This window comes from Eurosta solidaginis, chromosome 4, assembly GCF_040869045.1.
Source record: "Eurosta solidaginis isolate ZX-2024a chromosome 4, ASM4086904v1, whole genome shotgun sequence".
NCBI lineage: Eukaryota > Metazoa > Arthropoda > Insecta > Diptera > Tephritidae > Eurosta > Eurosta solidaginis.
Genome location: NC_090322.1, coordinates 218,029,309 through 218,056,946, shown reverse-complemented (window position 1 = coordinate 218,056,946; position 27,638 = coordinate 218,029,309). Strand labels below are relative to the sequence as shown.

Sequence of the window (27,638 nt, the reverse complement as noted above, 5' to 3'; positions counted from 1 at the left end):
TCAAAACACGTAAACAAATCACTGCAGATTGATTTTTAAATGTTAGGGCCAAGCCAAGACCTGCTAGGCCAATTCTTTTGGTGGATTGGGATTGGGAGCATCACAGTGCTTGGGAGGGTGCCGAGGAAACGGTTACTCACTTCCTCTGCGAGTGCCCAGCCCTCGCGAGTTTTCGGTCCCGAACTCTAGGCAATTATGTGTTGCCGGACTTAAGGGCGGTGTCAAACTTCCGCATCCAGGACATCAGTAGGTATATTGTTTTAACCAAGTGGTTTGAGTAAAACAATATGCAGGGTACATCAGCCTAAAAATATAATTGGTTCCAGGAGAAAGTGCATCAAAATGGCGCCTAGAGCGCTACAGCACAGCAACCAACCAACCAACTTGGGAAAACATCCGGGGCTGTGGCTTACCGAAAGTATGTATGTAAATGAAAAAAATAAAAATAAACACCTTCAATTCAATTTCAATTATTGCAAACTTAGAACTAGTTCTTATTTTCATCAGAATCAGAATCTTCTGAAATGTTGGGTTCGAGTAAAGGGTTGCCCTCTGAATTTTTATAATAAGAACGTTATTCTTCGTATAACCAAATTTTCATACATTTTGCTTTTTAGTTTTGATTCGGCAAGAGGCAACGGCTTCGAATAAACCGGTTTACCTTCAATTAAACAACGTCCTTTTCTCGCATATTCAGCTATTAAAAATTCTTCATCGGTATCATTTTTTTTTTTAGGAATACATTATATAGCTCATCTTTTGTGTATCTCAACTAGCATATATATCGCATGGGTAGTTTTATAGCTCCCTGGGTAAAATAATTATAAATAAAAAAATCGCCATACAATTGTATGTGAACCTCGAAAAGTTTTGAGGAGTTACGAGCTTCTCTAATAATTTGTGCCCAACCTTCAGGCACGTACATACGAATGTGTGCTGTTCTTACTTGTTTCCAAAAATTGTTGAGCCATATCAACGAATGTTTCATACAAACAGGAAAATCATTCCTTGTTGTCAGCCAGAAACATGAATGTGCTACATTCATTTTTCTGGCTCAACTTTGTGTGATTGAACTATACATTCGTGAAAATGGCACTGCAAATTATTGTGGTTTCCATGTGCGTAGGAAGCTCAAGATTTAAGTAGAACCTAGAGAATCTAAAGGGTAATATAACGAGGCCTATAACACAAAATCGGAAAAATTGCACATTCATGCTTCTGGTTAGTGGGCAACGATATGTGAAGGCGTTTTCAAGATATAGACCAAAATGTGGACCAGGGTGATCCAGAACATCATCTGTCGGGTACCGCTAATTAATTTATGTATGTAATACCACGAACAGTATTCCTGCCAAGATCCCAAGGGCTTTTGTTTTCGCCCTGCATACCTTTTTCATTTTCTTCTACTTATTATGGTAGGTTTCACACCTATTTTACAAAGTTTTTTTCCAAAGTTATATTTTGCGTCAATAAACCAATCCAATTACCATGTTTCATCCCTTTTTTCGTATTTGGTATAGAATTATGGCATTTTTTTTTTCATTTTTCGTAATTTTCGATATCGAAACAGTGGGTGTGGTCATAGTCGGATTTCGGCCATTTTTTATACCCAGATAAAGTGAGTTCAGATAAGTACATGCTCAAGTTATCGTGTTAACAACCGAGCGGAAGGACAGACGGTCGACTGTGTATAAAATGGGCGTAGCTCCAACCGATTTCGCCCATTTTCACAGAAAACAGTTACAGGCATAGAAGCTATGTCCTTACCACAAGGACTGGTAATTTTTTGCTCGACTTATGGCATTAAAAGTATTCTAGACAAATTAAATGAAAAAGGGCGGAGCCACGCCCATTTTTGTTTGTATTTTGTTGCACCATATCATTACTGGAGTTACTTACCTATATACTGTAGATATTCAATTTTTTTTTTAAATTTGACTTTAAAATTTTTTTTTTTTAAGTGGGCGTGTTCGTTATCCGATTTTGCTAATTTTTTTAGCACACATGTAGTAATAGGAGTAGCGTTCCTGTCAAATTTAATCAGGATATCTTCAACGACTGCCAAATTACAGCTTGCAAAACTTTTAGATTACCTTCTTTTAAAAGTGGGCGGTGCCACGCCCATTGTACAAAATTTTACTAATTTTCTATTCTGCGTCATAAGGTCAACCCACCTACCAGGTTTCATCGCTTCATCCGTCCTTGGTAATGAATTATCGCAGTTTTTCGGTTTTTCGGAATTTTCGATAACGAAAAAGTGGGCGTGTTTATAGTCCGATTTCGTCCATTTTAAATAGCGATATGAGGAGTGCCCAGGAACGTACTTACCAAATTTCATCAAGATTCCTCAAAATTTACTCAAATTATCGTGTTTACGGACGGACATGGCTAAATGAATTTCTTTTTTCGCCCAGATCATTTTGATATATAGAAGTCCTATCTATCTCGATTAGTTTATGCCGTTACAGGGTACCGTTATACGAACAAAATTAATATACTCTGTGAGCGCTGCTCAGCTGAGTATAAAAACAGCACATCAGAAATCGGAACAGAAGATCTGTCTTAAGTAATCTCTTTGGAAGTAGACCGCGCCAAAAAGCTATTATATGAATCTTATTTTCACAAAGTGATGCAGTTACATATATATAATAAAGTTAATTTATTTATATTCAGACATTTAATTTTATTCAGCCTTTTTTTGTGCCTCCAATTGCAATTCATCTATAGTTTTCACTCGAGGATTTCGACCAGTATTAGCTTTGAACATAGCACGATATTCCACATCAGTCATAGTCAAGTTATGCATACGCAATATGTGTTTTCTAAATCTGTAAATGATAACATACATACATACATACGTATGTGTTATGAAAAAATTATTATATCGCACACTAACTACAAGAGTCATAACTTAAAAATTTTCAAAATCGGTTTTTTTCCATAAACCAATTCACAGTACACATCTCTAACTGCACCTTAAATTTCGTTGTCATTATTTTCTTCTTTAACTGGAAAATTACCGTTATGCCAGTTTTGCTGTTGATTGCATCGCTTGCGCTGTATCAACTAATGAGTACTATTTATAGTTGTGTCAATGTGCTTAAGAACAAGTGAACAGTTTTTTTTACGCATAAAGGCCAAATTAAACTTCCTTAACCCTAACGCCATAGTCGTAACCATACCCATATCCATAACCATCTCCAATGTGTCGATTAATGGTGCCTTAACCTAAAAATCGTGAAAATTTCATAAAAATGAAGAAAACGCAAAAAATTACAAACATATTCCAAAAAAAATAAGTCTCTTAGTCATAACGTATCCAAAACAATGATTAAAATCTACAAAAAGTTATTAAATTCACCATCTGAAATATTTTTAGGTTATGGATATGGCGAGAGACCAAAAACCAATTGGTTGGCTATGGTATGGTTATGGCGTTAGCGTTATGGTATAGCACCATTAATCGATTACATTGATTTCCATAAGGTAGGCTCGATCAGCTGTTTTATCTGGTTATGGTTTTATGGTTATAAGTCACCATTAATTGGCCTTTAAAGCGTATTATTTTAAATTTTGACTATCTTGTTGCAAAAATTTAACTTTGTTGTGTATTAATTAAAACTAGTATCGCCTGTGGTCGAAATTCGACCATCGTGTATTTTTTTCAGCTCAGTCTATGCATCAAGTATTGGAAATATAGCAAACTGGTCTAACTTACTTAACTTTTCCTTTAAAATTTTGAATTCGACCTAAGACTTTGTACTTTTTGATTGTATTTTCTTAAATTTTCTACAAACTTTTCACATGCAATTATAACGTTTTGGTATGGAGCTCCTTAAACAAAAATATAAAAATTATGTAAAATCAAATGAAATTGACATAGAATTATGGTGAAATTACTTGAAATTGAATTTAAAAATAGGTCTTTCCACACCACCCGTAAGGTCCCCGTTGGCGCGCTACCGAATTTAGTTTTGGGAGCTCGGTTCCCCAGTAGGCCTACATATATCACCCATATACATATGTACATATATCGCCCATTTACTTCAATACTGTCATAATTCATAAAACATGAACTTTTAGTTAAAAACGAAAAAATTTGCTAAAGGAATTTAGCATATTTCACACCACCCGTTTAATTTTGTATAAATACATATCTAATATGTAAGTGTGACACAAAACCAAAATTTCGAGTAGAATATAGGATACCTTCATAAAAAATAAAATAAAAATATAAAAATATTATGTAATGAAAAAGAAGGCAGAGTTTACTAAAAAAAATGTTTAATTAAAGAAAAAAAAAATAAAGCACTTAAATTGCGAAAAAATTAAGTGAAGTGAACAAACAGTTCCATATAAAACGCAATAAGTGCACTTAGACTTTTTTCCGGGTTTTAATGTGATCATTGTGGAAATATGAAGATTTTAATGTTCGGATATTTAATGTTGGGTTTCCCATTGAGATCTATGTACGTAATTAATTTGTATTAAATTTGTAAACACACCATTTCATTAATATATATGACCATATCTACCATAAAATATCGTCTGTGAACAATATAATACTAAGATATAACAAAGCAGAATAAATTAGGAAGAAAAGAAAAGCAAACAAAAACATTGAAATTATTCACGTAAACATATTTACTAAAATAAAATTGATTTCATAACTTTAAGCGACATAAACAAATTAGGGTTATGGGATCTAAGCATCCGATTAATGGATATATAATCCAACAAAGTTATCCTAATAATTAGTATAGCGGGTAATATACTGCCTATGCAAGACGGCCGCTATGATGCCGGTTGCCGCTTTGACCTAAAATCAAAAACGTTTTTTGGACGTTTTTTTGTTTCGTAATTAGCATAAAAGGCAATATAAAAAATCTAATGTTATATTTTTGTAACTTTTTTTTGTTCAGTATAAGACGTACTTTATCTAAAATAAGGATTAAATCTGCAAATGCAAAAACATTTTCGGGCAAATTTGCCATTAATTATTATAAATAAATTAGTTAGTTTCAACAAAAGTTAACTCATTATTTGTAATTTCATGTTTTTTTGAAAACAACTAAAATAAAAAACAAAGAATCTGTTAAATAAAGACATGTATTTACGTGTACGTGAAATTTGCCACAAAAAATGGGCCGGTCAAAAATTAATTCTATTTAAGATTTTTTGGTACGCTACAAATTATTTTGGAACAATTTTTTAGGATTTTAGTAGAGGCTATTATAGGTAAGTGGGGCAACAATGGGAAACCATATTTGTATGTAGGTGAAACATTTGTGCTTTCCAATTTAGCGGGGATACATAAAATTTGAAATTCACATTAGAACACTTAGATAATTGTTCCCAAAGACGGCGCGGTTGTGCATAAAGGTTTAGGTCTTTGAAATTCGCATTAGAACACTTAGATAATTGTTCCCAAAGATGGCGCGTTTGTGCACGAAAATGAATTACGATATTTGTATGAATTGTTCGAATTTACAAAAAACTTTTTCTATTAATTATAAACAAATAGAGTAATATTTGTTAACAAAAATAAGCCTATGCACTGCGGCTGATCAATACGAATCGATTCATATAACTTTTATATGATTTTACGTATGCTAAGTATGCGAAAAAGCCTGTCAATTGATTGTATGGAAATTTTGTTGGCGTATTAATATATAGATTGTGTATTTTTATACGTAAATAGTAAGAAAATTTGCTTGTATTATTGTGAAATGTGCCTTTTTTGATGCAATAATTGTCTTAAATAATCATAATTCAAAATTGCTATATATTTTGTCCGTAAACAAATAATTACAACAAAATTTCGTCAATTCATTTTATAATGAAGGTCTCCTTCTTTGTAAAACTGGATTTCAGTATAACATTACAGACGTTTTCACATAAACCGTTTTTCTTCTCTCCTGAACATTTACATTTTTCAAGTTGTGACCCTTTTGTAGTTAGTGTGCGACAGGGGCGGATTTGGAATGGGGGCGATTAGGACGATCTTATAGATTATACAGTAGGGTGGAGTGATACCCTATGGATTTTTTTTTTGTTTTTGTAATGACCTAGCAATGAAAACTTGTCTTTATAAGAGTTAACCAAAATCACCACATATTATTTTCGTAGGATGGCGTTTTGAGGTGCCCCAGCCCCATGAAGTTGAGCAAAATAATCGCGATTTTTTATTTCTTTTTTAATATACATAACTTTAGTAAAATTACATATTATAACTAAAAACGACAAATTTTAAACGGTGCTTTACAGTTTTTTGTTGATAATAGTATGTTTCTAATCAAGTGTATAAGTAAGAGTTTTACAGGCCATAGTAGGCCATGAAAATCAGTAGGCTTTGTGCAATGTGCACAATAACAACAAGCGAAAGTAAATCAATGACAAAAAAAAAAATTGTACCTACCGTCTTTTTCAAAGTTTAGTTGCGTTGGGACACCTATAAACATGTGATGAGTGAAATAAAAATGTTCAACCTTATTTCTGGTCTAGAAAGGCAACTTTCTGGAGGTCAGCCAAAAGCGATTTCGAAAAAAAAAATTCACTCCACCCTATTATACATACATAAAAGCTAAAAATTTTAAAATTTCATATGTAATTAAAACAAAGTTTTATAATTTTCATAAGTTACATATCAGATCGGGGGCGATCGGCCCCATCGCTGCCCCTCCCCCCATGGATCCGCCACTGGTGTGTGATATAGTGAAAGCTTACACGTCACGCTGGGCACAACCATACTTGCATACAGTACATCTATATGGCATGCCTGTATGTTTATAAGAATGATTTTTCAGATGTTTAATATGATTAAATTCTTTGCCGCAAACATTACATTTCCGTTTAATGCCAGCATGTTGTTGCAGATGATAGTTTAAACGTCCTTTGAGTTTGAAACGACGATCGCAAATATGACAAGCGAATGGTTCCTCGCCGGTATGCATGCGCATATGTACTTTAAGATCAGACTGTCGCGAAAATCCCTTATGGCATACAGAACATGGATGTTTGCGATTCAAATGTAATTGTTTATGATTGGCAAGTAGAGATGCAGTTTTGAATAAATCACCGCAAATTTGACAAGCTATATTACGATCTGCATTGTGAACATGAGCTATGTGAGATTTCAAATAGGTTGTATCGATTTTTTTTTGGCATATCGGACATTCCTTCAATTCTATATTGCACAAGTGGACTTTCTGTTCATGAATTTTTACACTTGATGCACAAATAAATTCACGACCTAGAAATACATATTGTGACGAATATTAGCATCACCAAGCTGCTACTAAATAAATGCACAACAACAATAAAGCAGTCACTCTTATGTAGAAGGCGACGAAGAGATATCTCATCTCACACATACAAATATGCAGTCATCAGGCGAAGTAGTTACTCACACATACACACGCATGTGGCTACAAACTACAAATATACATAAATGTATATAGCTGCTAACCAAGCATGAAGCTCGCGAAATTACTAGACCTTAGGAAAAATGGGTGAACGAGGAAACCGAGAGTATAAAAGCGGCGCAAGCTGAGTAATAAGCAATCAGTTTGATTTAAACACGCAATTAGTTGTAAAGTATAAGTGTTATTGTGAAGTACTCTCAAAGTAGTCTAATAAAGACCATTTTGCATAACTGAATATTGGAGTCATTTATTCGACAATTTAGCGATTCGAACATTTGCAGAAGGTGTATAATAACAAGGATTTCCCAAAATTCATTACAATATGTACACATGTGATCACAAAAATAGCAGCAAAAAAGTTTGCACATTTGATCAGTTATTGTTTTTGATATTAAATTGATCTTCGATGATTTCAAAAAAACAAAAAAGCTTTAATTAATTGTAAGCAAAAAACATTTGGCCAGATAACAAGAGTATCGTATTCATGTAAAATTTTAAGATTTGAGTTATTTTCAACATGTTGGATAAGACAAGTGTCATAACTTCTTTGTAGATGTCAAAATTACAAATAGAACCGATCACCTGATTTTCAAGTGACTATCGTGGTCTCATTCTGTATTTCTTTCTATAATGATAGCCGACCCTATGCGCCGCCATATTGAGCATCCTGTCAAAACGCTAAACAGTAGCTATCTTGAACAGTCAGCCAGTTGACAGTTAGATATCACACTTGTTTTGTCCACCATGGTTTCCATGGTTTCCAATATAAAATTTGATTAAAGAAATAGGAGACCTTGTGCATTGTAAAGGTTTACAAGTAGGATATGTAGCAGCACGTACACACAGCAACGGTCGCCTGATCAAAATGCTTGTTCTTGTTAGGTTTTTTGTGGATGCTATTTGGCACTTTTGTACTTCTTAGGTCCAAAAAGTGTAGTAGCTGCTAACAAAAACTGCGTAAAAATTGTATTGTAAAATTACAAAAGAAATACCCTTATTTACTTTCAAACGAGCACTTAATTACATCTCTCTTTAAAATCCATTTGTTTTGGACAAATTTAGTTATCAAATTGTGATACTTTATTACCGGAGCCGATTGCTAAAACACGACCAAAATCGTCTGGGGAGCTATTAATAGGCGCGTTTTGGCAACGGTTTCAATAATCCGAATCCGTTTCGCCTTTGGATTATTGACAAAATGACAGGACAAAACGCATCTTTTCACACATCTTTCCACATTGAAATGTTTTGGCAGCCAATCATGGTTTTATACTGTTTTTCGCGGAGAGCTGTTGAATGGGTAGAAAAATTTTCCACTCGTGTTTTTATTCTGTTGGCATAAGTACGCTTCTTGAGATACCCTATTCGAAAACTATTGTATAATTTTCTGTGGAACCCACATAGGTGCTCTTTACATTTTCATACTAAATTCGTCCAAAAATATCTGATATTTTGCTCCTATTTTGTTTCCCTGCATCGCTTTCGACGACAGCAGCCCCGGTAATTTTGAAACTTCGTTCAGTGTCAAACTCATGTTCCACGTAGGTTCCACTGGACTCCACGCTAGTTTGACACTTCGGTCAGTGTGTTAGAAAGAGAAAGGAACAGTTTTCTTCTCACACATATCCTACTTGTAAACCTGTACCTTCTGAATTGTCTCCTTGTAAATCAAATTCAAAAACTTTTTCGAAAAAAGATATTGTTTAATTTTAAAGAATATTTCACAATAATCAAAAATGATGTTAATCAGTGAAAAAGTTAAAACCAAAACAATTTCAAAAACGTTTTCGTTCTCTAGAAATTCGCTTTGATTTTGGAAAAGAATTTCTCAAAAAAAAAAGTTTACAGTTTAATATCCTGCTCCATGATGCAATAAAACCACGCAGGTGAAGTCAGTAGTACAAAATCCGGTTATGAAGTTTAAAAGTCGTAGAGATGGAAAATTCTTGGTACTATTTTGTTGTTTCTAATACTTTACTAATATGTCGAACCGAGCCTTGGACCTTTTATCAAATTATACCTTTTTGATGCAGTGCAAAAGTTTGCAGGAAAAAGGGCTAGGGAGAAAATAAGCGCATAGTACGGTTCATCGGTACAACTGAACCGGATGAAGATGGCTGTAGGGATTTCGGGATCCCGCTGGCCACCTGTGCATTGCTCCTCCATAGCTGGCCCTCGAGTCAGCTCAGCAAACGTTGGGCGGACACCACGTCTTGCAGGGTAGCAAGATCTTTCTGGCCGAAAGTGGATGGCAGGAGGTCTGCTGAAATAATTGGGTTCACTAAGGCTCACCTATCAATGGTCATTGGGGTTTTGACAGGGCACTGCCCCATGGGTATCCATGCGGTACGTCTCTATATACTGGAAACTCCATCCTGCTGCAGCTGTATGGAGGATGATGAGGTGGAATCACCAAATCACTTTATGCTTGATTGCCCAGCTTTTGCCAGAACTAGACGAAAGTACTTGGATCTCCCGAGTTGAGATCGGTATCATTCGGAGTTTTATCGTTGCTACCCAATGATTATCTAAGTAGCTAGATCTAAGTGTATGTGGTATCATTATCAGGGCAGCTACCACCTAACCTAACGGTTCAAAAAAGGTTCGCGTCAATAGTCTAACAAATCCTTATATAAACTTACAGCAGTAAGAACATAAAAACTTTTCTTGTCTTAATCTGTAACCATGTCGTCGTTCGTGTTCCGCAATTCTCCATGCTGGTATTTTTCTGTGACAATATTTACACTCAACTAACTCTTCATTTTCAGAAACCCTCTGTACTTCATGTACTGCTGTAGATTTCACATTATCATCTACATGCTTTCTTTTAACATCATCTGTAGAGGGTTTTTTATTTTTTTCTTTATCTTTAGATGTAATATCTCTCTTCCTATGTTGGTTTCTTATATGTTGTTGAAGAGTTTTTTCCGTTTTTAGTTGCTTGCCACACAACGAACATCTGAATTCCATATGAAGCTCATCTTTTCGAGTTAGCATTGCTCCGAAGGCTGAGATTGATTTATTATGTTCACGTTTTACATGCTCTCTATAAGTTTTGAAGTTTTTAAAACTCAGCGAACATAATGAGCAATCATATGTATGTTTCTGCACATGATAAACGAATTCATTAACTGATGAGAAAACCTTTTGACAACGTTCACATTGATAAGGATCATTTTCTCCACGGTCAAGTATACGTAAGCGTGGAAAGTATTTGAAGTAAACACGGCTATGCTTTTTTTGTAAATGTTTGGCAATTTCATCTCTTTGTATAGAGTTTGAGTTGTTACACCAAGGGCAGCACATATCAGAATCAGTTTCATGTACAAGTTTGTTATGCATTTCCATTTCTTTAGGCACATCAAATACTTTGCAGCATGTGTAGCAGATAATTGGGCCTGTAAATAAATTGTAACCTATTGGTATTACTTTTATGATATAATATAAAAGCTCTCTACCTTTATGATTTTTATATATGTGTTTTTGTATTTTGTCTTGTGATCCGCTCTTATAATCGCACATATCACAGGAATACCTTTTTCTGCCGTTTTTCGTACTGTTAACTCTATGATCTTCATTAAAAGAATGCGCCGGTTGTTCGAATTGATATTCGTTGGAGACCTCAAACATATCGTTAGAAAGTTCAATTTTTATTTCCTCTTTTAGCATATGTTGATCCTCATTATTAACAATGAAATTAATACTTTCGTTTTGCTCTCTATGCACTGGTGCATATAATGGATCGATTAAGGATTCATATTCAATATTCTAATAAACAAATATAAAAATAAATTGGTGGTTTCAACAAAATGCAGTTTTATTTTTTACCCCAAATACTTCTGATTGCTCAATTGGTTCACATACTGAAGACTCATTTTTCTTTGAGTCAGATGGCTGATCAAATATATCGGATCCAGTGTTCTAATAAAACATAAGGCATTGTTATATTCGCTATGTATAGATAAATGCTCGATGGTTGATCTACTGATATGACGCTCTGTTGTTTTTGTAGCAGTGCTTCGCCCCATCCCATAGTTGTGAATACTCACTGTTGTTGTTTTAACGATAAAGACACTACTTTGTGGAGGGGGTGTGAAGCGCAAACCTTCAGGTTGCCAGCGCAATACATAGCTTCTCCAAACCCAATTGTCAACCTCACCTATCCGCTGCGAATCCTGTTTCACTAACAAACGAGGCTCTGGCGACCCCAAGCTCCTCATGGAACTTGGGGGTGGGGAGGGAGGGAATGGTCTGAAGGTTTAATATGGCCACATAAATCGTTCCCGAGATGGTCGGGTAGCACCTTAATGGTGCTATGGTACCGGAGCGTACCGGATCTGTATCAGGCAAAGGACTATCACATCGATAACACTCCCCAAAGCATTCGGGGAGCGTACCGGATCTGTATCAGGCAAAGGACTATCACATCGATAACACTCCCCAAAGCATTCGGGGAGCAACCTTGTCACTACAACAACAACAACAACAAGGCTTTGTGGAGTGTTATCGATGTTGATGGTCCTTTGTCGGATATAGATCCGGTACGCTCCTGTAAGACAGCACCATTAAGGTACTAGCCTGACCATCTCGGGAATGATTTATATGACCACATTAAACCTTCTAGGCCATCCCGCCCTCCCCACCCCTAGTTCCAAGAGGAACTTGGGGTCGCCAGAGCCTCTGCTGTTAATGAACATGATTCGCCACGGGTAGGTGAGGTTAAAAATTGGGTTGGAGAAGCTATATGTTGCGCTGGCATCCCCTTGAGAGGGCTGCGCTACACAACCCCTTGAATCAATTTGGTATTTTAGTCGCCTCTTACGACAGGTATACCTACCGCGGGAATCTATATTATAAGCCCCCTAACCCGCTGGGGGATGCGAATATTCACTAATTCTCAACAATGTCCTCCTGAATGGGAGTATGAGGAAGGGTTGGACCAGAGAGATTATGGTGTTAGAAGAGTTGGTTCCATATTGCAATTGAAAAGATGGTTGTTGTCATGTGGGGAAAAATTCCAAGCGAGGCATACATTGGGTATGCCGGGGTTGATTTTGGAAGGAGTTTATCCTATTACAGTATCCAGATCGAAGTTGAGCTAGAATGAGCCGGATCTCCTTGGGAGGTTGGTTTCCTCAATTGCAAATTTAGGGTATTTGTCTTTAAGAAAGAGGATAACCGGGCAATCCTTGGCATTGTAGTCCGAAGCCTTTTTATGGATGTTTCTGCGGGTCGTGTCATGCTCTTCTTTTTCAAACGGCTGAGTTCGTAAGTGCCGGAGTTCTTCAGAGTGCTTACGGAGATGACTTCTTAAGATCCTTGGAGAGGGGCTTGTTCAATCAGATGTCTGGTGGAATGCCCAAGTGTCTGAGTATTCAGCAGAAGCTGTTTGTTCAGCATTTCATATCTCTCCTTTATGGGAAGTATTCTCGCCTTACTGTGTAGGTAATTCTGTGGCAGTTCTGACCGCGGTATTTTAACAGGCCTGAAGTTTCCTCCAGGTGTTTCTACAATGCTCGGTGACCATATTGGTGGTTATGAGCGTTTCTTTGTCTTTGCCCCAAGTGCTGCCGCGCAAGAGACTTCAGGATATTGTTGCGGCTCTCGACTTTAGGTAAAATTTCGGATGCATGCTCGCCAAAATGTAGAATGTCACAGTGTTTTTGGATTTAAGACAGTCGGTAGTGAAATGCCATCGACGTGGATGTCCAATATGATCGGCATATGCTTTGTGTATGTGGTGAATAATGCCCCGTGGATTTGGTCTGTGGCAATGTCAGATTTTACAAGGTAAAAAAACTGGAAAGATTAGAGATAGTCGTAGATTTTATAGCATAGCTCATCGATTGAGGGGCCGGGACATGTTGCCATTATCGTGCAGCCATCGATGTAGGAGACAATGGTACCTCCTGGTGGGGAAGGTAGCTTCAATATGTAAAAGTTAAACAAAACTGGGGATAGGGCACCACCCTGTTGCACCGCTTGTTTATTTCTGCTGGGTTTAGATGCTACATTCCAAAACTTGCCGGAAGGGTGGGCCCTTCCAAGTCTTGCAGGAACGTGCCGTGGTTGACTGTATAAAATGTTAGCAATAAGTCTACCGCTACGAATACTGTTCTATGTTGGGGTTCTTGATTCAATACACAATTTATCTGTGTGTTGATGGCGTTTAGCGCGGTGGTGGTGCTATGTAATTTTCAAAGCAGGACGGCTTCAAGTGTCCTGGCTATTGGCGATATGAGAAATGTTAGCTGATGAAAGTTTCCTACGTTATTTGGTTTCAAAGGCTTTAGTAGCGGTACCACCCTCACCGTTTCCATTTTTCACGAAAGACGAAAGTTTACAGAGACAGGTTGATGACGAGCGCAACGTATTTCACTCCTTTATGGCCGAGGTTTTTAAGCATCGGCATGGCAACTCCGTCTAGGCCTACTGCTTTCGATGGTTTAGCATATTAGAAAGCTCCTTCAACCTGTTGTTGTTGTTTTGATAAGTACATTCCCCAAAGATCCTGGGAGACGCCCCCTAACCCGCTGGGGTAGCTTCTTCAACACCTTTGGCGGTGGTGTTAATAGCCACGTGCTGTGTTTAATGCATTACATATTGTCGGCAAAATGCCCTCGCGCATTTCTTAGCACCCGGTAGCACTTAATCTCCTAAAGATTTCGATATTTTGCCATTATGCTTAGTTGGGTTTGAGAAGGACATTATGGTTGACCAAAGTTTACCCACACTGGCAGAGAGGCTGCAGTTGTTTATGTGTTCCTCCTATTTCTCCTTCTGTGTTTGTCTACAACTGTCTGATGCGCAGGTTTATGTCCCACATTTGAGAGTCACCAGGGCCTAGCTATCTTACAAGATCACGTTACCTCGCTAAAGTTGGAGGCCGCATTTCCGGAATTCTTCCCCCTGGAACGAAACGAACCGACGCGCGCTTCCCAAGGCAGTCGGTTCTATGTACCGGAGCGACTCGGGATTTTTCCCGACCAAGGACTGTCATTTCAGTGTGACCCCATTTAATTTGTTTCGTCCCTCCCACAAATTGTCATCCTCCCAGCAGCTCCTTGCAGCAGGACTGCTACATATTCTCTTACTCCGGGAAGGTATCGAACCCAATCCGTGTCCGTCTCCTGACCCCGGTCCTGAGAAATGGTTTTGCTGCATTTGCCAGAAAATAATCTTTTTAGGACGGTCATACTCTGTTCAGTGTGTCTCGTGCAAGGGATGGTTGCATCGGACAGGTTGTTCTGGGCTTGATCCCAAAACCCGACGTCCACGTAACTTTTATAAATCTTTTGTGGCTCCTTGCTGCTAACGCCCAAGGGCGTCCCGTAGTCTACGCCTAAGCGCCCCCACTACCTTCCAGCAGCCTCGCTGCTCAGCAAGCTACAACAAGTACCCGCTGCTGCTCGCGCCCCACGGCTCCAACAACTCAAACAGCTGATACCACTCATAACTACTACCTTCGTAGTAGAGCTGGTAGCAATGCTGAGCCCCCTGCCCCCGTCTTCTTCCCCCCCCCCCCCCCCTCTTTTCTGGCAGCAATCGTGCAGGTCAGGGAAACAGACTCTTAGTCCCTACCTCCGTTTGCACCGTCTGCCAGCACAGAATATATAGGTTTGCGACATCCGCTCAATGCAGCTCCTGCCTTGGGTGGTGCCACTTTCCTAGATGTTCTGGTCTCCGCGACGGCAACCCCTCGACGGGTTTCATCGCGCCATGTTGCCAGGTCGCAAACCCAAATCATCCGGGTACCCCAATGCTTGCCCAAGGGCGCCCAGTCCCAAGGCCACAACAGCAATTGCGTCCTGGCCTTCCACAACCTAGGGGTAGTCACCCCTCACTTACCCGTAGAGTGGCGGCGTCACCCCTCATGCACTTCAGAATTCTGCAGTTCAACTGTAATGGACTAACTGGGAAGATTACGGAGATAGTCGATTTCATGAAGCGGCACAACATCCGCATTGCTGCGATTCAAGAGACTAAACTCACAGCAAGATCTGCATTGCAGACCTGCTCTGGTTATAATGTCCACAGGAAAGACCGCGAGAGCGGAAATGGAGGCGTCCTCGCGTTTATTATACACCACTCTGTGCAATATCATATATTTGATCCTGGCATCGACCGCAGTGACAATGTCTTAGAACGTCAAGGCCTATCTGTCCGATCAGACGATGCAAATCTAGAAATCATCAACATCTACATCCCTCCTGTCACCTGTTGCCACAGTGGATACCGCCCTAATATCGAGGCCTTACTCACTGCCAACAATCGCATTATCTTAGGCGATTTCAATGCCCATCACGACCTATGGCATTCAAACTTGCGGGCGGACAGTAGGGGTGAGATGTTGGCGGATCAAATAGACGAAAAGACATTCTGCACAATAAACGGAGACGCCCCCACACGTATGGTAGGAAGCTGTCATAGCTCGCCAGATATCTCAATCGTGAGCGCAGAACTCGTAAACTGCGTCAACTGGCAGCCGATGGTAACATTGGCATCCGACCACCTGCCCATACTTATTTCGTTCGAGCGTACCGCCGACTTCATCGTCACCGAAAAACGCACTTTCATAAACTTCAAAAAAGGAAAGTGGGAAGAATATAAATCTGCAACAGACAGCAGCTTTGCTGCCCTCCCTATCCCAACTGATGCCCGCCAAGGGGAGCGTGCCTTCCGTAAGGTCATTGAATCCGCCTCGGCACATTTCATTCCCGCCGGGAGAATTCCCGAAATCCGGCCCCACTTCCCGGCGGAGGCCGCGAGCTTAGCGAGGGAACGGGACCTTATAAGACAGCTTGATCCAGGCGACCCCCAAATAAGGGATATAAACCAACGCATCAGATTGCTTGTGGACGAACACAAGCGGGCGAAATGGGAAGAGCACCTAAGAGGTTGTAACCTCTCTACCGGTGTAGGTAAACTTTGGTCCACCGTAAAGTCCCTATCGAATCCGACTAAGCACAAAGACAAAGTTTCCATCGCCTTTGGCGATAAGGTGCTGTCGGATGCGAAAATATGCGCGAGCGCTTTCTGCCGACAATATATAATGCATCCTACGGTCGACAAAGATAGACGGAGAGCCAATAGACACGCACATAAACACAAACTCAGCGCGTCACCAATTACCATCACCGCTAGAGAGGTTGAGGACGCCATTGGTCGCGCTAAACCATCCAAAGCAGTGGGCCCAGACGGCATAGCCATGCCGATGCTTAAAAACCTAGGGAAAGAGGGTTTCAAATATTTAGCGCATGTCTTCAACCTGTCTCTTTCCACCTTTGTCATACCCGAGAAATGGAAAATGGCCAAGGTGGTCCCGCTACTAAAGCCTGGGAAACCAGCTAACGTAGGTGAGTCATATCGTCCGATATCTCTCCTATCGCCAGTGGCAAAGACGCTTGAAGCCATTTTGCTCCCTTATTTCCAAGCACATTTGCAGCTAGCCCCTCATCAGCATGGCTTCAGAAAACTCCATAGCACTACCTCCGCGCTAAATGTCATTAGCACCCAGATAAATTGCGGTTTGAATCAATATCCCCACCATAGAACAGTACTCGTAGGCGCTTCCCAAGGCAGTCGGTTCTATGTACCGGAGCGACTCGGGATTTTTCCCGACCAAGGACTGTCATTTCAGTGTGACCCCATTTAATTTGTTTCGTCCCTCCCACAAATTGTCATCCTCCCAGCAGCTCCTTGCAGCAGGACTGCTACATATTCTCTTACTCCGGGAAGGTATCGAACCCAATCCGGGTCCGTCTCCTGACCCCGGTCATGAGAAATGGTTTTGCTGCATTTGCCAGAAAAGAATCTTTTTAGGACGGTCATACTCTGTTCAGTGTGTCTCGTGCAAGGGATGGTTGCATCGGACAGGTTGTTCTGGGCTTGATCCCAAAACCCGACGTCCACGTAACTTTTATAAATCTTTTGTGGCTCCTTGCTGCTCACGCCCAAGGGCATCCCGTAGTCTACGCCTAAGCGTATCCCCACTACCTTCCAGCAGCTTCGCTGCTCAGCAAGCCACAACAAGTACCCGCTGCTGCTCGCGCCCCACGGCGCCAACAACTCAAACAGCTGATACCACTCATAACTACTACCTTCGTAGTAGAGCTGGTTGCAATGCTGAGCATCAGCCCCTGCCCCCGTCTTCTTCTCCCCCCCCCCCCCCCCCTCTTTTCTGGCAGCAATCGTGCAGGTCAGGGAAACAGACTCTTAGTCCCTGCCTCCGTTTGCACCGTCTGCCAGCACATAATATATAGGTTTGCGACATCCGCTCAATGCAGCTCCTGCCTTGGGTGGTGCCACTTTCCTAGATGTTCTGGTCTCCGCGACGGCAACCCCCCGACGGGTTTCATCGCGCCATGTTGCCAGGTCGCAAACCCAAATCATCCGGGTACCCCAATGCTTGCCCAAGGGCGCCCAGTCCCAAGGCCACAACAGCAATTGCGTCCTGGCCTTCCACAACCTAGGCGTAGTCACCCCTCACTTACCCCTAGAGTGGCGGCGTCACCCCCCATGCACTTCAGAATTCTGCAGTTCAACTGTAATGGACTAACTGGGAAGATTACGGAGATAGTCGATTTCATGAAGCGGCACAACATCCGCATTGCTGCGATTCAAGAGACTAAACTCACAGCAAGATCAGCATTGCAGACCTGCTCTGGTTATAATGTCCACAGGAAAGACCGCGAGAGCGGAAATGGAGGCGGCCTCGCGTTTATTATACACCACTCTGTGCAATATCATATATTTGATCCTGGCATCGACCGCAGTGACAATGTCTTAGAACGTCAAGGCCTATCTGTCCGGTCAGGCGATGCAAATCTAGAAATCATCAACATCTACATCCCTCCTGTCACCTGTTGCCCCAGTGGATACCGCCCTAATATCGAGGCCTTACTCACTGGCAACAATCGCATTATCTTAGGCGATTTCAATGCCCATCATGACCTATGGCATTCAAACTTGCGGGCAGACAGTAGGGGTGAGATGTTGGCGGATCAAATAGACGAAACGACGTTCTGCACAATAAACGGAGACGCCCCCACACGTATGGTAGGAAGCTGTCATAGCTCGCCAGATATCTCAATCGTGAGCGCAGAACTCGTAAACTGCGTCAACTGGCAGCCGATGGTAACATTGGCATCCGACCACCTGCCCATACTTATTTCGTTCGAGCGTACCGCCGACTTCATCGTCACCGAAAAACGCACTTTCATAAACTTCAAAAAAGGAAAGTGGGAAGAATATAAATCTGCAACAGACAGCAGCTTTGCTGCCCTCCCTATCCCGACTGATGCCCGCCAAGGGGAGCGTGCCTTCCGTAAGGTCATTGAATCCGCCTCGATACATTTCATTCCCGCCGGGAGAATTCCGAACACAAGCGGGCGAAATGGGAAGAGCACCTAAGAGGTTGTAACCTCTCTACCGGTGTGGGTAAACTTTGGTCCACCGTAAAGTCCCTATCGAATCCGACTAAGCACAAAGACAAAGTTTCCATCGCCTTTGGCGATAAGGTGCTGTCGGATGCGAAAAAATGCGCGAGCGCTTTCTGCCGACAATATATAATGCATCCTACGGTCGACAAAGATAGACGGAGAGCCAATAGACACGCACATAAACACAAACTCAGCGCGTCACCAATTACCATCACCGCTAGAGAGGTTGAGGACGCCATTGGTCGCGCTAAACCATCCAAAGCAGTGGGCCCAGACGGCATAGCCATGCCGATGCTTAAAAACCTAGGGAAAGAGGGTTTCAAAATTTAGCGCATGTCTTCAACCTGTCTCTTTCCACCTTTGTCATACCCGAGAAATGGAAAATGGCCAAGGTGGTCCCGCTACTAAAGCCTGGGAAACCAGCTAACGTAGGTGAGTCATATCGTCCGATATCTCTCCTATCGCCAGTGGCAAAGACGCTTGAAGCCATTTTGCTCCCTTATTTCCAAGCACATTTGCAGCTAGCCCCTCATCAGCATGGCTTCAGAAAACTCCATAGCACTACCTCCGCGCTAAATGTCATTAGCACCCAGATAAATTGCGGTTTGAATCAATATCCCCACCATAGAACAGTACTCGTAGCGTTAGACCTATCAAAAGCTTTTGATACGGTCAACCATGGCTCGTTACTGCAAGACCTGGAAGGGTCCACCCTTCCCCCATGTCTTAAAAGGTGGACCGCAAATTATCTGGGTGGTCGGCAGGCATCGGTGCAATTCAGAAACGAAACATCAAAACAAACGAGAATTAAACAAGGGGTGCCACAGGGTGGTGTCCTATCCCCGCTTTTGTTTAATTTCTACATATCTAAGCTACCTTCACCACCGGAAGGAGTCACAATCGTTTCTTACGCCGATGACTGCACAATAATGGCCACAGGCCCAGGCCCAAAGATCGATGAGCTATGCAATAAAATAAACGGCTATCTCCCTGATCTCTCCAGTTTTTTCGCCTCGCGAAACCTGGCATTGTCACCGACTAAATCTTCCGCGACCTTATTTACAACATGGACGCCCCAAATTTGGACCATATTGAACATCCACGTCGATGGCACTACGCTCCCGACTGTCCTACACCCCAAAATCTTGGGTGTGACGTTTGATCAGGATCTACATTTTGGTGCGCACGCAACCGCAATTGTTCCAAGAATTCAGAGCCGTAATAAAATCCTCAAATCCCTTGCTGGCAGTACCTGGGGAAAAGATAAAGAAACGCTCTTGACCACATACAAAGCAATTAGCCAGCCGATTACGTGCTACACGTCACCCATATGGTCGCCAAGCCTAAAAACCACCCACTGGAAGAAACTACAGGCCTGCCAAAATACTGCTCTCAGAATCGCCACGGGCTGTCTTCTTATGTCCCCAGAACACCATCTGCATAATGAGGCGAGAATACTCCCCATCAGGGAGTGAAATGAGATGCTGACCAAACAGTTTCTGTTGAATACTCAGAAACCTGGGCATCCCAACAGACATCTGATTGACGAACCAGCACCGCCTAGGGGCCTAAGGAGTCATCTCCGTAAGCATTTTGAGGAAATACGGCACCTGAGAACCCAGCCGTATGAAGCGGAAAAACACAAGCAGGTCCTTGGTGAACTCCATAGACAGGCGTCGGACCTTTATGTCGGGAATTGCCCGGTGAATCCAGTACTTGAAGAAAAATATCCAGAACTAGCAGAAGAGGAACGCATACTCCCCAGGGAAACGCGTGTCACTCTTGCTCAACTTCGTTCTGGATACTGTAACAGGTTAAACTCTTACCTATCCAGAATCAACCCCGACATACAAAATGTATGCCCTGCTTGCAATGTGTCCCCACATGACACCAACCATCTCTTTAATTGTAATGTGGAACCAACGCCTTTAACACCCCTTTCCTTATGGTCCACCCCTGTTGAAACGGCAAGTTTCCTTGGACTCCCGTTAGAGGATATTGATGACAATTTGTGATCGGTCGCGGCTATTAGGTGGGGCGAGCATTGCTACAACAACAACAACAACAACAACGCGAATTCAGTGACCTTGCGGAAAGCACTTTCCTGGACATTGGTCGTGATTGGGAGGGTACCAAAAAGATTATGTGTGTATTGCGGCGCCTACTAAATATTTGTATGATACATTCATATTTGCAACAGGATTCGCCTCGATTAGGTGAGGTTACCCCAGCGGGGTAGGGGGTCAGAATATTCCCGCGGCAGATATGCCTGTCGTTAGAGGCGACTAAAATACCAGATTCAAGGGGCTGTGTAGCGCAACCCTTCAGGTTGCCAGCGCAATATATAGCTTCTCCAAACCCAATTGTCAACCTCACCTATCCGCGGCGAATCCTGTTTTACTAACAGACGAGCCTCTGGCGACCCCAAGCTCCTCCTGGAACTTAGGGGTGGGGAGGGATGGAATGGCCTGAAGGTTTAATGTGGCCACATAAATCGTTCGCGAGATGGTCGGGCTAGCACCTTAATAGTGCTGTGGTACCGGAGCGTCCCGGATCTGTATGCGGCAAAGGACCATTACATCGATAACACTCCCCAAAGCCTTCGGGGAGTAACCTTATCGCTACAACAACAACAGTAGGAGGGGTTGACAATATGGTTGCGGAAGGTGTGAATTGCGCTTATCAACCTCTTGAATCCTATCCACTTTGTTCTTTGGAATCTCTTTAATGCCGCACGAAATTTCGTGACAAAATTTACTTACACTGTCTTGAAGGTTTAAACTGTTCGAATATATTTTACTGTATGCAATTAGGTACGTTGTGTACTCCCCCTAATTACCCATTTACCTCGTCAGCCGACAAACGTTCAGGACAATAAACAAATGATGTTTCCTTTTTGGGCGAAGCACCTAGTAGTTGAAATCCCGCATGTTCAATGGCCTAATCAAGAAAGAATTCGTTGTATTTAGTATAAACTTGATTCACTTGCAGTACCTTTGAAACTGCAGATTGTTTACCAGGAGAATCAGAAATAAATTCTTTTTCATATTTTGCTAATACCAAAACCTTTCTCAATTCATCATCTGACCTATGCGCCTGTTTTCTAAAATGATATGCTTGTTTAAGGGTTTCAGTACAATTAGTACATAAAATTTTAGGAAGTTCATCTTCAGTTGTTGCTTTTAGCTGCGTGCAATCATTAAAGTAATCGTATAAGGTTCTGCCATCTGTTGGTACCACGTAACTCATATCCACTGGATCTTCGCAATGAAATCTCCTACACGCACGACATTGCATTTTCTAAGCCTTTAGAGTTTGCAAAAATAATAATAATAATTGTGCTATCACAATAATCAAAGACTTTCAGCTGATAGATGGTACGTTCTCTGTTGTACCAGCGGTATACAGCGGGCGTGCTTTTTATCGCTATAAAAATGCTACAAGGTAAAATCCCAATGCAAAGTTTACATGTTTTTACCTAATCATATCGATTGGCATCTGTTATCAGTGCCTTAACCTAAAAAATTTGATAATTCTAAAAAAAAAAGAAGAAAATGCAAAAAATTAGTAGCAAATTGGGGAATATTATATAAGGTGCCACGATTTTCCAACTTTTTTTTTCGGGGGTGGGGGGAGTCCTAAAAATCACAAAATTATCATCCGCAACTCTAGGAAACTCTTGGTTTATGAAAAAATAGCTTTTAAATACCGAAATTTGGTAATATTACGACTTAAGTTTTGCACTTAAAATTCGCGTCGAACTTGTCGAAACTAGTATCCAAAGACGCATATTTTCAAGATTCAGAATTCATTAGCGGAAACTATTTTTTTTTTTTGAACATTTTTAAAGTTATTAGCGAAAAACCGGCCAGTACAATTATCGCTTTTTTTTCATTGTTGAAATTAAACAAACGAAAACAAGGAATGCATACATGCGTATTCGTTAAACTATCAACGAGTATTTGATAGTGCCAGATGTGTACGGTATAACTATTTTTGCCATTGGCTTCGCGTACGACTTCAACTGACATAAGTGCTTTTTCTGCGCTACTTCGCTTTGACACCGCCATAAAATAAACAATACAACTTTACTTACTTCGCTTTGAAATAACCAAAGCATATTTGCAAATCTTCCTCTATGTCTGTCAAAGGCTAGAAAATCCTGCCATAAGTCTCAGACCTAATGCTTATTCATTTCATTCTGTTTACCATATTGATTTTGTTAGCTTTTTTACATGAAATCGAAAACATCTGGAATTTAAAGCTTATTAAAGAAAAGCGTCGCATTTTTTGGACATGAAATAGGAAAACCTCACAAATTTGAATTTTATAAAAGAAAAGCGCCGCAGGCGGAAATTTTTGTATGTTTCGTACATGAAGTGGGAAATCTCACACATTTTAACTTTAGGAAAGAAAAGGGTTTCCTCGGAGCCTTGTAGATTGACGCATCTATAGCCAAGTTTAAATGGAAAGCTTTAAAGTTTCACGCCATCCCCGTTTAGCACCATTCACAATTTGATCCAATGTTCTATCTATAACGGCTCAATTTCTGCCGCACACTGATGGGTTAGTCGATCAGTGCTGATTAGAAACCGATTAGTGTGCATATCTCTTGAACCAAGCAGGATAGGAAATTTTTTTTTGGACAATATGTGGGTATCCATTTGTAGATTAAACGACAATTTAATTGAGAGTTCCATAATTAACCCTTCAATGAAAAAATGGAGTTTATCGGTACACATATGACCCCGAAACCCGATTTGGAGCCATATCTCTTGAACTACGCAAGATTTTCTAAATTTTATTTTTGCATTAGATAGCCATCCCCGTTTAGCACCATTCACAATTTGATCCAATGTTCTATCTATACCGGTTCAATTTCTACCGCACACTGATGGGTTAGTCGATCAGTGCTGATTAGAAACCGATTAGTGTGCATATCTCTTGAACCAAGCAGGATAGGAAATTTTTTTTGGGCAATATGTGGGTATCCATTTGTAGATTAAACGACAATTTGATTGAGAGTTCCATAATTAACCCTTCAATGAAAAAATGGAGTTTATCGGTACACATATGACCCCGAAACCCGATTTGGCGCCATCTTTTGAACTGCGCAAGATTTTCTAAATTATATTTTTGCATTAGATAGCCATCCCCGTTTAGCACCATTCACAATTTGATCCAATGTTCTATCTATAACGGCTCAATTTCTACCGCCACGGTGATATCCTTCCGCATATTACCTTATAACTCTTATGTTTATTGTTATGTTAGCCGATCCAACACCGGCTGCGCCATGCACAGTAATTCTGCGTACAACACCTTTCCGCGTAGGCGGCCTTCGGCCGCGCTTATTTAAAATAACCCTGGGCTACGCCATGCCAAGTCCGGGTGTATGGTATAACCGTGGCTACCGCCACGGTGATGTCCTTCCGCATAGTAGTAAAAATATATATTTTCCTTTTTTTTATTAACTGAAAGGTGGCACGTTAATATTTATATTTGTTTTTTCTTTGTTGAAGTGGCAGCACAGCTTTGTAATGTCATCGATAAAATATATACATACATAAATGTGAATGTTGCTACAAAAGCGCGATTTATTTAATAAAAACATTTAAATTAAGTAAAAACAATGCAAGAATTATATGTGAAATATACTAAAATGAAATTTAAGTGTATCGTTGCCAATTTATATAGATATTTATGAGCATAAAGGTTTTGAAAGATGTGTAAATTGTAAATGAGAGTGCTATAGAAATTTGCTAAATTTGCAAACTTTAACATCAAATAACTCGTAAACTATAAGTCTGCGCACTTTATATATATTTGTGATCGGGAGAACTCCCTCTTTCATTTGATACCAAGTTTAACCCTGAACTCGGGGGGTGCTAAACTAAATCGCTGCCAAATACATTAATTTCAAATTATTCAGAGAATTACAAAACAAAATACATCGATAGTGTATGTTTGTTTGCATTTATGTCGACGTGTCACCACCTTATAATCTTCTACAAGTTAAAAAGATATTGTTGCGGAGCTGGCAACACTATTCACCACCTTCATTTGTTTTCGTTTGTTTAATTGCAACAACGAAAAAAGCGACAATAGTACCGACGGGTTTTCCGCGAATAACTTTTAACCGAGATAAAAAATGTAGTTTCTGCTTTCGGATTCTGAATCTTGACGCAAATACGCGTCTTTTGATATCGCTATCGACATGTGCGACCCGAATTTTAAGTGCAGGAGTTAAGTTGAAATTTTCCTAAATTTGGAAATTAAAAACTTATATTTCATAAACTAAGAGTTTCCTAGAGCTGCGGATGGTAATTTTGTGATTTTTAGGACCCCCTCTACCCCTACAAATCAACAAAAGTTTGAAAATCGTGGCACCTTATATAAAATCCAACCCTTTCCATATATTCTTACCTTCAGGTCTGGCAGCCCCTTAACACATAAACGAACAGTCTACTCGTTCAAAATACACTCGCTCTGCCATATTATTTCGGTTGCAGATGACAATTCGATTATAAAATAAACAAACGAACTCGTCGACGCTGGTGTATTTTTTCAGTTTTAAGTTTCGTTAATTATTAAATTAAAACGCGTTGTGGCTTAGTTGTTAACATCGGTAGTGGCTAAAATAACTCAGTTTAATGATTTGAACTTATTCCAAGTGCGGTATTTTAAAGAAATCGGTCAGAACGCATTAAGTTTGTTCGGTTGAATTTACATTTTTAAACGCTTATATTTCATAAACTAAGAATTTCCTAGAGTTGCGGATGATAATTTTGTGATTTTTAGGACCCCTTTTACCCCTACAAATCAACAAAAGTTTGAAAATCGTGGCACCTTATATAAAATCCAACCCGCAAATTGCACAATACATATGTCATTGAGGTAAAACGTTTCGGAGAAAAAACATAAAATATCAAAAAAGTTAATAAATGAAAATATTTATATATGTATATATTTATAGATTATGGATATGGTGAAAAACCTAAAGCTGCAGACATTGGTGCTTTATCGGTAACCGTATCGGTAACCTTTTAACAGCTGATTCGACCAACCTTATGAGAATCAATGCAATCGATTCTTGGTGCCGCTAAGGTCGTAACCGTATCGTAGCCAACCAATTGGGTTTTGGTTTCCGTCGTAACGATAAACAGCTGATTACGTTAGGGATACGGATACAGCGATACGACATACGGCACCAATGACTCCGGCTTAAAACCAAGGCGTTAAGGGACAATTATTGGTTACTTATAGCCATATAACCATAACCAGATAAAACAGCTGATCGAACCTACCTTATGGAAATCAACGTAATCGATTAATGGTGCCATACCATAACGCTAACGCCATAACCATACCATAGCCAACCAATTGGTTTTTGGTTTCTCGCCATATCCATAACCTAAAAATATTTGAGTTGGTGAATTTAATAACTTTTTGTAGATTTTATTCATTGTTTTGGATACGTTATGACTAAGAGACTTATTTTTTGTGGAATATGTTTGTAGTTTTTTGCGTTTTCTTAATTTTTATGAAATTTTCACGATTTTTAGGTTAAGGCGCCATTAAGCTTGAAACACAATGCCCTGACGCAGCGAAATAAACACGACGAACATCGCCTTGTCAAAAATTGAATCCCCATAATTACATGAAGGTGAACACAATGAATACCAAGAGCGAAATTTACGCGACGTCATTTTGCGACGATAGATTTATTTCTATCGTCGCCGCCGGGCGATGACGACAAACGTCCCAAGGGTTGCGGCTGTTCAATTTTTTAAGTATAAAAAAAGAAAACATAATATCCAAAAACAATTTTTTTTCTTTACATATAATTTTTAATTTAAGTTCTTAACATTTTTGTTTTGTTTTGTTAATTTCTCAACATTTTGGGCGTGTTTTAGCAGTCAAGTGCTAAAGAGAGCATTAAAAAAGTTTTAATTGTTTTCATCTTTATTTCTAAATAATGACCACTCCACGAAATGTCTGGGCGTAATTTGAAAAATGTCATCGCCCGACGCGGCGTATATCGTCGTCGCTCGGCATTGTGTTTCAAGCATTAATCGATGACATTGGAGATGGTCATGGATATGGGTATGGTTACGACTATGGCATTAGGGTTAAGGAAGTTTAATTAGACCTTAAGGCGTTAAGGTATGACACCATTGGCATGGATTTCCATAAAGGGCCTGGCAAAGTTGACAGTCATAACCATATATTTACTTATCCATATGAATTGGAATCTTTTATAGGTGCCTTAAACCAAAATATTTGACAATTTCATAAGAAAGAAGAAAATGCAAAAAAATTACTAAACAGTTTCACAAATAATAAGTACCTTAGTCAAAACGTAAAAGTTAATGAATTCACTAAATGAAATATCTATAGGTTATGGATATGGCAAAAAAACCAAAAACCAATGGGTTGGTATGGTATGGTCATTGCTATGGCGTTATGGAATGACACCATTGACTGACAATCTATTGCTGGCTGGCAACGGCACAAAAAATCCTGCTGGTAAGCATAGCAACGGGTGGTTACCATAGCAATCGGCGCGTGCGGCGGTAATCGTGCTCACACGTACTTGTTGTCGGCTTCGCGTTGATGAAAATCAAAAATTTTAGATTTTTACGCTTGACAGCTTGTCTATTAGAACGTGGCCAACTTGATTGACAAGCATTAGTGTGTAAGTTTTGTGAGAACGTAAAATGAGCAAGTTCGCGGAAGAAAAGGATTTTACGTTGTGGTTTATTCCATCCGA

At 40.1% G+C, this 27,638-nt stretch overlaps 1 protein-coding gene across 2 annotated transcripts; it reads right to left on the bottom strand.

Moving 5' to 3' along the window:
- Positions 1-2,644: 2,644 nt before the first annotated feature.
- On the bottom strand, positions 2,645-22,762 carry LOC137250977 (zinc finger protein 271-like). 2 transcript variants are annotated; one of them, XR_010953139.1, is made up of 8 exons: positions 22,575-22,762; positions 21,860-22,400; positions 21,713-21,805; positions 11,253-11,345; positions 10,883-11,192; positions 10,067-10,822; positions 6,644-7,252; positions 2,645-2,828 (listed from the first exon to the last, which is right to left on the bottom strand). XR_010953139.1 is itself a non-coding variant. In XM_067784781.1 (8 exons), exons 2-8 carry the CDS (start codon positions 22,160-22,162, stop codon positions 2,684-2,686), a joined length of 2,226 nt encoding a protein of 741 aa, XP_067640882.1. In that variant the 5' UTR covers positions 22,163-22,400; positions 22,575-22,762; the 3' UTR covers positions 2,645-2,683. The 2 variants fall into 2 exon arrangements, 1 of the variants encoding a protein (XP_067640882.1); XM_067784781.1 differs by having other exon boundaries at positions 6,727-7,252.
- Positions 22,763-27,638: the final 4,876 nt, after the last annotated feature.

What these genes read in the sequence shown, in the direction of transcription:
- LOC137250977 (XM_067784781.1), bottom strand. Translation starts at nt 22,162, where the DNA reads ATGCAATGTCGTGCGTGTAGGAGATTTCATTGCGAAGATCCAGTGGAT. An exon ending in AACGTTTGTCGGCTGACGAG is followed by an intron (nt 11,346 to 21,712) that starts GTAAATGGGTAA and finishes ATGTTTTATTAG; the next exon opens with AACACTGGATCCGATATATT. An exon ending in GTTTTTATGTTCTTACTGCT is followed by an intron (nt 7,253 to 10,066) that starts GTAAGTTTATAT and finishes ATGTATTTCTAG; the next exon opens with GTCGTGAATTTATTTGTGCA.